The sequence below is a fragment of the Bos indicus genome, chromosome 6, assembly GCF_029378745.1.
Source record: "Bos indicus isolate NIAB-ARS_2022 breed Sahiwal x Tharparkar chromosome 6, NIAB-ARS_B.indTharparkar_mat_pri_1.0, whole genome shotgun sequence".
NCBI lineage: Eukaryota > Metazoa > Chordata > Mammalia > Artiodactyla > Bovidae > Bos > Bos indicus.
The window spans coordinates 116,135,094-116,147,148 of NC_091765.1; the positions used below are offsets into that span (position 1 = coordinate 116,135,094).

Here is a 12,055-nt window from a genome sequence, read left to right on the forward strand (position 1 = left end):
AACAGTGGTGTGTGAACTCCATTAACTTTAGTTAAAGTCTCTTTCCTCCAGGAAGACCTGGCCATAAATACCATTTTTTCCTAAGGTTTAATAAATTACTGTCATAGAGAATCCCATGGATGGAGGAGCCTGGTGGGCTACAGCCCATGGGGTCGCAAAGAGTAGGAAACGACTGAGCGACTTCACTTTCACTTTCATAGAAAATGGTAAAGATTCAAGATCTTTGGTCAAGCAAGTCATACAAACCCAGTTAAGTCCCTGAAAAGGCACAGCTCACAAGCTTTGGTTGCTTTGGTTGATAGGCACATGGCCACACCAAAAACCCCTGGAGAAGGGCAAGGCTGCCCACTCTGGTGTTCTGGCCTGGAGAACTCCACGGGCTATACAGTCCATGGGGTCGCAAAGAGTCAGGCACCACGGAGTGACCTGTACACTGAAAACCAAAGGGCTATCCACCAAAACACAATTGGTTTTCTTTGAGCAGTTTGACTACAAAGGTTTTTATACTTTTCCTCAGTTTTGTTTAGTAAACATGTTATTTTTAAAACAAGATAAAAGTTATGTTAAAAAGAAATACCAATAACTGCCTAAGCAACAGACAAATACTTAATGTTTTTTGAAGTGCTTGCTTTGGTGAAGACTCGGGCACAATCCCACTCTGGTGGTGGGAGGACAGGCTGACCCGCTTCTGGACAGAAACTTCACTGCCTGCTCAGTCGCTTCAGTCGTGGCCGATTCTTTGTGGCCCTATGGGCCACAGCCCGCGAGGCTCCTCTGTCCACGTGATTCTCCAGTTAAGTACCAAAACCATAAAAACCCACTTGCCAGTACCTACCCCCGAGAAATGAAAACATACGTCCAAAGTCTTGGAGGAAAGAGTTTAAGCAGCATGATTCATAACAGTCAAAAAGTGAAAATAATCATATCACTTGGTGAATGTATACATAAAACAGCAGTATTATCTACATAACAGAACGCTGTTAAACAACGAAGAGAACAAACAATGGGCACCCAACCCACAGCATGGACAAGCCTCGAACACCGAGTGAAACACAGTCAGGAGCAGAGTCCCTCTACTGACGTGTGCACACATCTATACAAGTGTGCAGAAAAGGCACACGCGCCGCTACTGACCGTGTGCACGCGTCTATACAGAGTGTGCAGAAAAGGCACATGCACTTCTACTGACCGTGTGTGCAAGTCTATACCAAGTGTGCAGAAAAGGCACACACGCCTCTACTGATGTGTGCGCGCGTCTATACAGTGTGCAGAAAAGGCACATGCACCACTACTGACCATGTGTGCGAGTCTATAACAAGTGTGCAGAAACGGCACACGCGCCTCTACTGACGTGTGTGTGTGTCTATACAGAGTGTGCAGAAAAGGCACATGCACCTCTACTGCCCATGTGTGCGAGTCTATACCAAGTGTGCAGAAAAGGCACACGCGCCTCTACTGACTTGTGCATGCGTCTATACAGAGTGTGCAGAAAAGGCACACGCGCCTCTATTCTCGTGTGTGCGCGTCTATACAGAGTGTGCAGAAAAGGCACACGTGCCTCTACTGACGTGTGCGCGCGTCTATACAAGTGTGCAGAAAAGGCACACGCTTCTCTACTGACGTGTGCGCGCGTCTATACAGACTGTGAAGAAAAGGCACACGCGCCTCTACTGAAGTGTGCGCGCGTCTATACAGAGGGTGCAGGAAAGGCACATGCACCTCTTCTGACCATGTGTGCGAGTCTATACCAAGTGTGCAGAAAAGGCACACGCGCCTCTACTGACTTGTGTACGCGTCTATACAGAGTGTGTAGAAAAGGCACATGCGCCTCTACTGACGTGTGCTCGCGTCTATACCGAGTGTGCAGAAATGGCACACGCGCCTCTACTGAAATGTGCGCACGTCTATACAGAGTGTGCAGAAAAGGCACATGCACCTCTACTGACCATGTGTGCGAGTCTATACCAAGTGTGCAGAAAAGGCACACGCGCCTCTACTGACCGTGTGTGCGAGTCTATACCAATTGTGCAGAAAAGGTACACGCGCCTCTACTGACATGTGCGTACGTCTATACAAATGTGCAGAAAAGGCACACGTGCCTCTACTGACCGTTTGCACGCGTCTATACCGAGTGTGCAGAAAAGGCACATGCACCTCTACTACGTGTGCACGCGTGTATACAGAGTGTGCAGAAAAGGCACACGCACCTCTACTACGTGTGCGCGCGTGTATACAGAGTGTGCAGAAAAGGCACACGCACCTCTACTACGTGTGCGCGCGTGTATACAGAGTGTGCAGAAAAGCCACACGCACCTCTACTGACATGTGCACGCGTCTATACAGTGTGTAGAAAAAGCACACGTGCCTCTACTGACGTGTGCGCACGTCTATACAGAGTGTGCAGAAAAGGCACACGCGCCTCTACTGACGTGTGCGCGCATCTATACCGAGTGTGCAGAAATGGCACATGCGCCTCTACTGACGTGTGTGTGTGTCTATACCGAGTGTACAGAAAAGGCACACGTGCCTCTACTGACCGTGTGCGTGTGACTATACCGAGTGTGCAGAAAAGGCACATGCGCCTCTAGGGACGGGAAGCAGAGCAGTGGTTGCCTGTGGCCGGGTAGGAGCTGGCAGTTACTGCAAATGGGCACAACAGATCCTTTTGAAATGATGGAAATATTGTAAAGTTGGATCGTGGTAAAGGTTGCACAATTCTAAGTTTACCAAAAATCATTAATTGTACACTTAAAATGGGTAAGTTATAAGAGATAAAAAATTTTACTTCAATAAACCTAAAAATAAAAGGTTTGGCTTAGTAACTCAACTTCCATGAATTAATTCTTAGAAACAAAAGTTATATGTAAACATTTACGCATTATACTAGTCACTAGCTAAACATTTATGTATAATACAAGTCACTGAACCGTTATTCATTATTTAAATCAATAAAAGCTTAGTATCCAACTGAATAATCTTTACAAAAAATTCTATCACAACTACACAGTGAAAAAGTGGCCACTAACTACAGATTTCTTGTAACAGGTGTTTCCAGCCTTTCTGTATCTGACACTGTGTGAAACGCCATTCGCCTCAGGACCGAAGCATGGACACACGGAACGGAGGGAGGTGCCCCAGACGAGGGCGGGGGTCAAAGAGGCCATTTCAGAGGAGTATTTCTAACAGGAAAATGCTAATTATTATTCTGTGGAAGTTAACAGATAACAAAATTGCATGTACACTGTGTCCCAGTTTTGAAAAAGAAGCTTGTATAAAGGACATAAAGCAAAAAAATGTTAACAGTAGTTATCTCCAGTGGGAGAACTAGTGGTGATTTTTATTTTCTTCTTAGTGCTATTCTCCATATTTCAAAAATCTGGCCGTCAAAGCCCATTACTTTTACAATATGAAGCTAGTACTTTATTGCTGTCTTAATTTTCATTTCAGGCTCTTGAGACAGTGAAAAATATGTTTTTTGATAGCTTAAGAGTAACTGAAAGTGAGCTCAAAAGATTTAGGATTATGCCCTACGGTCTCCAGATTTTTGCCTCTCTTCCCACGTCATATCGTTTAGTACTTTATCCAAGAAGATGAAATGAGAGAGGAAATACTGGGCAAATACCTCATCAACGAAGCTGCAGCAACATGCCGTACCCTGGGGTCTTCATCTCCAAGCAGATGGATGACAACATTACTGAGTACCCGCTCTTGCAGTTTTAAAAGCTTTGGAAAGAAAGATGATAAAAACAGGTATGATCTCTGTATTTAAATGAATTTTAGATCAGGTATCTTGGAAAGCCGGTAAAGAAGAACTCAACGTCACTAGCCCTAAACTCACATATACGATCACAAGCTTCATGATACAACACATTCCTAGAAATCCCACACCAACAGGAAAGTGCACTGCTGGAAGTTAAATCACGGCCTCCCAGAAATGAAGGGCTTACCCCTGTATAGTGATGGGCCCCTCTGTGCAGGCTTTCTGCTTTGGCCTCCAGAAAGCTCACCAACCTAACACAAAAGAACATATTTCACGGTGAATAATTCAGCTACTGAACAAAGCCGCGTGGACGGCCTGCACGGCACGCAGAGGAGGACGGCCAGGCCAGGGCCGCAGGTGGAAGCCGGGGAGGCTCTGAGGCAGCCCCACGCCACACGGCAGGAAGATGCGTGCTTCCAACAGGAGAACACACGCTCCTCCCGACTCCAGGCTCAGAAAGTGCTCCATACTTTTCTTCGAAGTGAATATACACACCTGGTGTTGTGAAAGACCCCAGGTGCCCTACAGAACTAGCTCTAACACCTCAGGTGGCGGGAGGGCAGACCATGGGGAGGGGGCTGAGGCTCTGGCCCCCTCAGAGACCAGCGGGTCCCCCCCACCACTCGGGGTCCCGTCCGTGAGACGCAGCGGGAAGCAGCCCTGACTTCACAGACATGCTCTAAGGCTGAAGACAATGACCCACAGAGGGCACCTAGCCCACCCCGGCACACAACCAGCCTTCTACAGACAGGGGCTTAAAAAAACCCCACAAACTCAGACAAAAAGGAAAATTTCCCATCTAAAAGAAAGCATAGAAAGAAAACATGGGCAATCATGCTTTCTCAGAAAATTATCATAAACTGCAAGGCATCAGAAGTTATTCTTTAATTGTGACAATACCAATCTGCCGTCTGACCAAGGCTCAGTACAGCACGGCGTGCACTCGTCTAAACAGGCCCAAGTGACACGAGCATCATCGTTCTAGAAGCCTGAGCTCTTTCACTCACCAAGTGCAGAACACTTGAGTGACTAAGACTACCAGAAAACTCCACTCCTCTGCGTGGACGTACAAACTCAGAGGAGAGGGGCGGACAGAGGCACACAGTCACCACCTGCAGCTGGGCACCGGGCCGCCCAGCGCCGTTCAAGCCTGACCTAGCGGGCCCGCCTCACCCACCTGAAGTCGATCTCTGCCACGGTCTCCAGAAGCTCCGTCCGCACCAGCCAGTAGGAGCTGCTCCGCAGGGCCAGTAAGTTGGTGATGAGCTGCAGCCCCCAGGCACTGTAGCTGCTGCTGCAGAGGCTCATGACACAGAGCTGGAAGGCAGGCGGCAGGTGGCCCTCTGCAGACCCCCACACGCACCCCGCCCCGTGCCTGCTGCAGCCCCCTGACAGCAACCTCACTCAGGAACACTGGCCACACGCATGCGCCTCAGTCCCCTCGAGGTGGAGCACAAGCGTGTCACCACCACGGGACCCAGCTCTCTCCCCGCTGCCCCGCCTCGGCCCAGGCCTCTCCCCGGCCACCAGGCACGCGCCTCCCCTGCTGGACCCCGGGCCGCCCCAGCCCAGCGCCACGACCTGGAGCCCGCGTCCTGCCCGACAGGACCCGGCCCCAGGCCACCCCAGCGCACGCGGCCCGCTGAGTGCTGCTGACTGGCTCCCTTCTGCCCCAGCAGACACGGACTGACCGACACCTGGCAAACAGCTGGGACCAAGGAGCAAGTCTGGCCGGGCCGTGACACTTTAAAGGGGGACATGAATCTGACAATGGTAGGGTTTGGGGGTTGATTTTTACTGCTTAACGTGGACTGCTGTCGGGCCAGTTGTGAGTTATGAACCAGCTGATAGAACATTTCAACATGCTGCCTCAGAAAGGCCTGGGACCGCCCCACCGCCAACGCCACAGCGATTAAATAACCCCAGGGCCTCACTCTGTGCATTCGAGGGGCCTGAAAGAGCTGCTGCGTTTTAATTCAGCAAGTTTTACATGTAATATGAGCAAGGTAGAGATACCCTTTAGGAAAAGTGTATTTCAAACAAATATTCTGAGATTTAAACCGAAGTCTATTAAACCTTGAGTCTGCGGGCACTGTTTTCCTTCTAAGGCTGAGGTAGATACACAGATGTTTATTACTCTTGCAAATGGAAATATTTAATATTAAGCTTAACCTTTCATTGTTAACATTGGTAAAATTTCCACTAATCAAAGAAATGACATCACAAACACTCACGCTCACCCTCACAGCAGCACAAGCCAACTTGCAAGTAACTGATGATTCGTCCTTCAAAGTTTTCTGCAGCAGGGGAATGCAGTCCGCCAGAGAAAATGTATTTCCTGCCCGGAAGAGCAAGCACAGAAGCCTTCGTGTGAACCTGAACTCGAGAATGCCATCCAGGGGCGATGGTGCTGGAAGCTGGAAGCGGGCGCTTACCTGTCCGGGCTCTGACGGCGCCCATCCAGCCCGCCACGTGGAAGCGGCACCGGCCGAGGACAGAGCAGATGAGGGTCCCGCAGAGGATGGCTGTGGCTCCCCGGACCTGCGGGTCCCCGTGGTCGACATAGTTCAAGACGTCGGACACGTACTGCTCCTCTGCGGAGAGAGATGGCCCGGCCACTGTACAGGTCCCTACCGTCAACTTTCTAACTCAGGGCAAAGGCCGAATTCTCCGGAAAGAAAAAGAAGGGCAAGGGAGCGATGCTAATCTAGAAAAGACTTGACTGTAACAACCATCAGTGGTAAAAAACATCCCGGATTTAAAGACCCTATATTCATCACATCCCTGACAGCGCGTCAACACGATAAGAGTTTCTGGGTTACAATTCCAGGTTGTCAGCCAGTAATCAAAATTCCAACATTTTGCTTCAGGAAAATGACTAGAGAGCCTCAAAGCTTTCCACACTTATTATCTAAAATAAATTCAAAAGCATGAGTTTGTCCCTTCACCCAAGGAAAGAGAGGAGAGAGAGAGCAGGCGGGAGGGTAACTTTAGGAGAGCAGTCTTCCACCAGTCACCCACTGGAGGAGACGCCCCAGGACTTGTGCCGTGGAAGACTGGCTGGTGCCGCCCAGCTCATCTCAGCCCCCGTCGGCTCTGAGCGTTAATGGCTCGCTCCCCACTGGCTCTGAGTGTGAATGTCTGGTCTGGCTGGTGTGACCCAAAGCAATTTTGATTACACACAATTTGTGCTTTTGCTAAAATCCAATACATATATTAATCAGCTCTTACATTCCCAGACTTCTATTGCTTTCCTCTGTGTGTTTCAACTAAACACTGCATCTGTAGGGAGTCCAAGAAGCCAAAAACATGACAATTGATGTGTTTTATGCAGAGCTATAACACAGCTCAAACGCTGCAAACTTACTCAGAAAACTTAGTGTTCCAAAACTAAAATAGTCCGAGTTGGAAACAGTATTCAAAACAATGACTAAACATGAGAAATGAGAAAAAGTGTGAACGTACCAGGGTATTCCACGGTGTCAAGAGGTGCTCTGTAGAGTTTGCTGAAGAAAGACTCAGGATGAAGGGCCACGGCGGCTCCAATGCAGCTGAGGGCCAGCGCCTTCACGCTGACCCGCACGTCCCTGTCCGGAACCAAGGCTGGAACAAGTCCGAGCGGCCACCATCAGCGTCACAGAAGCAAATCTTTAGCTTCCAAACAAACAGAGCCAGACCCACGAAACCAGCCTCCCCCAGCCTCACTGCCCCTTCCCTGTCAGTGGGTGAAAACCAAAGCTCGGATCCAGCTTCTACTCTGGCTGCTGCAAACAGGCTCAAAGCTGGTGACCAAGGTGACCTCTGAAACCTAAAGTTACTCCCTTTGGCTCTGCACCTGCTCTTTGATACTCACCATTCTTTTCCCCTGTGAGCAGAAATGAAGCGGACAAAAGGCGGACGCAATGGACAAGAGGGGCAGAATCCTCGTCAGTGGATTGGCCGATGTCGCCTTTGACCCGGCAAGGCTGTAAAGAGAAACCAACACTTATCGTCTTACAATCATGGAACCTACAGGCTGATTCCTTAGTTCACCCAACAAAGAATTCCAGAGCAGCAACTGTGCAGGAGCTTGGCATTCAGAGACGTGCTCGACCTCACAGGCCACGGTGGGGCAGGATTAGACCCCTGGGGGGAGTCCTGACAGGGGGCCCGAGGGCTGGGGCAGAATGAGCCCAGCTGGAAGGGAGCACGCCGCACAGGCAGAGGGAAGCGCCCAGGGACACCAAAGCTGTGAGGGGAGGGCCACTGTCCCAGGAGCGGCCAAGGTCCAGACGGTGGAGCATCCACAGAGGGACCAAGTGTGAAGCACTACTTGTTGCCCTTGAGGAATTTAAAATTAACTGGGAGTACAGGACACTCACAGGGAAAAGGCAAGCAATACAGAGACAACCCTGAAACAGCTCAATGGACAGCTGGGCAACAACTGAAAAAAATCACACAACCCGAGTTAAAAATGGGCAAAGGACCTCAAGAGACGGCTCCCCAAAGAAGATACGCGAATGGCTAATTAACTCACGAAAAGATACTTCACGTCTCTAATCATTAGGGGAGATGCAGGTCAGAAACCTCAGTGATACACCACTGCACACCCAGTGTGATGGCCACCCTCAAAAAAAAAAGAAACAAAAACAGAAAGAAGTGTTGGCGAAGACGCAGAGAAACGGAATGCTGGTGTGCCGCGGGTGGGAAGGGAAGATGGTGCAGCAGGGACTTCCCTGGGGTTAGGACTCTGTGCTTCCAATGCAGAGGGCGCAGGTTCAATCCCTGGTCAAGGAACTAAGACCCCACATGCCACACGGTGCAGAAAATAAAAACAAAGCGGGGCAGCTGCTGTGGAAAGCAGCACAGGCTTCCTCAAAAAGTGAGAAACACAAGTATCACACAGTCCAGCAAGTCCTCTTCTGGTGTATTACCCACAAGAAATGAAATCAGGGTCTTGAAGAGGTATTTGTACACTCATTGATAACAGCATTATTTACAACAGACAAAAGGGGGGAGTCACCCAACTGTCCATCAACAGATGAAGAGAAAAGCAAAACATAGTAAACACAGGCAATGAAGCAAAATTCAGTCTCGGGGGAGAGGATTCTGACAGCTGCTGTGACGCAGATGACCCTGAGGACACAAAACGACAAATACTATGATTCCACTTATGAGAGGTCCCCAGAGTAGTCAGATCCAAAGAGACAGAAAGCAGGATGATGGGTGAGAGGGGCCAGAAGAAGGGGGAATGGGAGTCAGTGCTGAATGGAGACAGAGCTCAGTCTGGGATGGCTGCACAACACGCAGCATGTGATGCCACTCAACTGTGCCCGCAGAGGGGCTGTGACGGTGAGCTGCACAAGGACCTACCACGGGAGTGAACAAGTAACTCAGTGGAACAAAACCAAGAAACGTTGGCAGGCCACACACGACCATCAGATGGACGGTCCAAGAAATCACGTGCGGTCCACTCGGCACCAACAGGTGTGTCCGGGAAGGGCTCCCAAGAAGGCCGAACGTCGGGCAGTTCTCAAGGACGCATCCACACCTCGAGAGGCAGACAGCGGAGCGGACTCGAGGTCGATATGCGAAGGGGAAAGAGCTGAGCAAAGGTGCAGCCACGGGACAGCCAGGAGCGCGGCAGACAGAGCACGCTTAAACACTCAGCCCGCGGGACACGGCGCGGGCTCAGGCCCGGAGTCTCACCTTGTTCTCTGGATCCCCTGGCTCGGCAGCTTCCTCTCTTGAGACAAATTTATCCACACTGCTGTCAGAGGACTGCCTGCAGTGGCCCATGCTTTTCAACAAATGTGCTTGTTGAAGGGCTTCGAAATCAAAGAAAGAGACTAAGTCAACCGACAAGTTTCCAATTAAAACACAAATACACGTATCGACACAAAGTCAGTATGAAAACACAGGACTTGTCATCGAGAACGTATGATAATCTCTCAGCTGATTTTCCTCATTTGCTATTTACAACTCAGGAAACAGATGCCAGAAGACTTCTTAGAAGCTAAGACATAAGAGGTCAGGGTTGAAAACAAGGCCGCTTAGTAGTACAGTAAGGCCCCTCCAAGCGAGCTTTCAGGTCACAAACTTTCCAAGATGTGAACATGTGTTCACATTCCAATCACGAAAGTCAGTTCATGTGCGGGGTGTACCGCCACACGCGTGCACCCTTTACAAGTGTGCTCGACAGAGTACAGCACTGTACACAGTGGCTGCTGTGGTTCAGTCGCTCAGCTGTGTCTGATTCTCTGCAACCCCATGGACTGCAGCATGCCAGGCTTCCCTGTCCTTCACCATCTCCTGGAGCTTGCTCAAATTCATGTCCATTGAGTCTTAATTTCAAGTCCAGGGAAAAGTATGAAAAGTATTATAAACCTATTACAGTACAGTTCTTATGTGGCCCATCATGTTAGTTGGATACCTGGGCTCGCTTTGCTGGACTTAGGAACAAAATCTCGGAATGGAGCTTAGTTGTGTGTCGGGGACTTATGTACACCTCCTAAAGTCAACGTACCGATGGAAGAGTTTCTGAAAGCCTCCGCGTCTTCGTCAGGAAGAACGGCGGTGGCGTCCTCGTCCTCGTCCTGCGTCTGCCCCACCTGCATCCCTGGATACTGGCTGTCGGTGCCATCTAAGACCTGGACGTGCAGGAGGGGCTGTGAGGTTCTGAAGCGCCACCGCCCAGGGGCAAGCCCTCCAAGGCGGAAAGGCAAAGGCAAAGCCCGTAAGCAGCACGGACCACGCCTCACACACCGACAGGAAGGGCGTCTCCTCAAAGGCACAGGGCGCAGGCGTGAACAGTGCCGAGAGCTTACTGACTGCATGTTACCATGTTATGGAAAGCTTCTGTGGTTCTAAAAATGCCAAAGACATCCCAATCTGGACGTTTCTCTTTTTTGATTACAAAAGACAAAAATCCAAGCAAAAACCTCTGTGTTCACAAGCAAATTTTACAGCAAGTGAAAAATGAGGAAAAGTCTTTTAAACAAAAGTCTAACAACAGGTTACCCCCTGCACTGCTAGGACTGACCCAACTAAGTGTGGGGTACAGTATTTCACATATCTAGCCACACACACGGGTGGTGATTTCAGACTGCCAAATCTCTGTCCACTTGAAATCCCCTGTAATTTACCTGAAAAACTGAGTGAGAGACCCTCTGTATGTTAGTAATTATTTCTGAAATAAATTCTGTATCATTATAAAGTTAAAAAAACAAAACTGAGCTATTAATACATGAGCAAAAACAAGAGAGAAACAAACTTCCTCCACTCTCCAGATGACTTAAGAAAGCAAACACCCCACACAGGCTAAGATGAGAAGTTCTACCGTAATAAACAACGTTTTCTGAAAACCCCAGCGCACCCCCGGCTGGCGTGAAAGCACCCCCACGTATTATGTCCCTTATCCCCACAAGCCTCACAGTGCTAAGCACCATCTCCAGCTTCATTCTGTGGGTAAGGAAACAGGGGCAGCAAGGGCCACAGCTGTGGAGGCTGCCCAGGTCCTGAGCAGCTGAGCCAGAGCTCTCACGGGGCTGGGCTCCCCACAGGCCACGCCCCGAACCACCACACTGGACAGTCTCGTCAGGGAACCCCGGCCCCTACAGTTGGCTCCTTTTTCTCTGTGGCACTTACTGCCACCTGACCGTGTGTTTATTTACCTGCTGATGACTGGCTTATGATCTGCCCTACCCAGACACACACACTCTAGTACGGAGGAAGGGAAACCTGGCCCATCACCAGTTTTTGTAAATAAAGTTTTATTGGAACACAGCCACGCTCATTCCTTCACATACTGTCTGTGGCTGCTCTGGCGCTTCAACAGCAGAGATGAGTGTGCAACACCAGCCCGACGGCTCACAGAGCCAAGGAGGTTCTCTCTGGCCCTCGACGGAAAGAGTCTGAGGGCTCGCGCTCTGAAACGCGAGCTCCGTGAGAGCAGTTCTGTGCGCTGCACCCCCTGCTTCACCCCCTGTGTGTAGAGCAATCCCTGGAACATAACAAGTGCTCAGCTCGTGTGTTCAGCAAACAACTCGAACTGAATAAAAGACACAGGAGCACCTCATAAAGCAGAAAGGACTCTGCAGGGGTGAGACATGCCAAGGGGAGACGTTTAGCTCCCTGCAGGCCAGAGCCCGGCCCCACAGCACACGGCTGCTGCAGGAGCTCCAGACGGGACGCTCGCACGACTTCCTGTGGCCATTCTGTCCAATGGCTAGAGAACCCGTCCAGAAAGCATCACCTATAAGACGGCAAGACGGGCTTCCCTGGTGGCTCGGGGGTAAAGACTCCACCTGCCACTGC

At 50.1% G+C, this 12,055-nt stretch overlaps 1 protein-coding gene and 1 long non-coding RNA gene across 4 annotated transcripts in view; both read right to left on the bottom strand.

Annotated features, from left to right (window-relative positions):
- The window catches only part of HTT (huntingtin), a 125,501-nt gene that overhangs the window by 65,727 nt on the left and 47,719 nt on the right, over positions 1-12,055 (bottom strand). For all 3 annotated transcript variants that reach the window (XR_011567014.1, XM_070790927.1, XM_019963246.2), the window contains 9 exons: positions 10,266-10,389; positions 9,449-9,567; positions 7,614-7,725; positions 7,226-7,363; positions 6,196-6,354; positions 6,001-6,098; positions 4,938-5,077; positions 3,948-4,011; positions 3,623-3,723 (listed from right to left, as the gene is read on the bottom strand). Coding sequence is in view for 2 of the 3 variants with exons in the window: in XM_070790927.1 (XP_070647028.1) it covers positions 3,623-3,723; positions 3,948-4,011; positions 4,938-5,077; positions 6,001-6,098; positions 6,196-6,354; positions 7,226-7,363; positions 7,614-7,725; positions 9,449-9,567; positions 10,266-10,389 (1,055 nt within the window). In the remaining variant the exon portion in view is untranslated. The remainder of the gene's footprint in view (positions 1-3,622; positions 3,724-3,947; positions 4,012-4,937; positions 5,078-6,000; positions 6,099-6,195; positions 6,355-7,225; positions 7,364-7,613; positions 7,726-9,448; positions 9,568-10,265; positions 10,390-12,055) is intronic.
- Positions 867-3,616, bottom strand: LOC139183518 (uncharacterized). Its single transcript, XR_011567017.1, has 2 exons — positions 1,937-3,616; positions 867-1,774 (listed from the first exon to the last, which is right to left on the bottom strand). It is a non-coding gene; the product is annotated as an uncharacterized lncRNA (long non-coding RNA).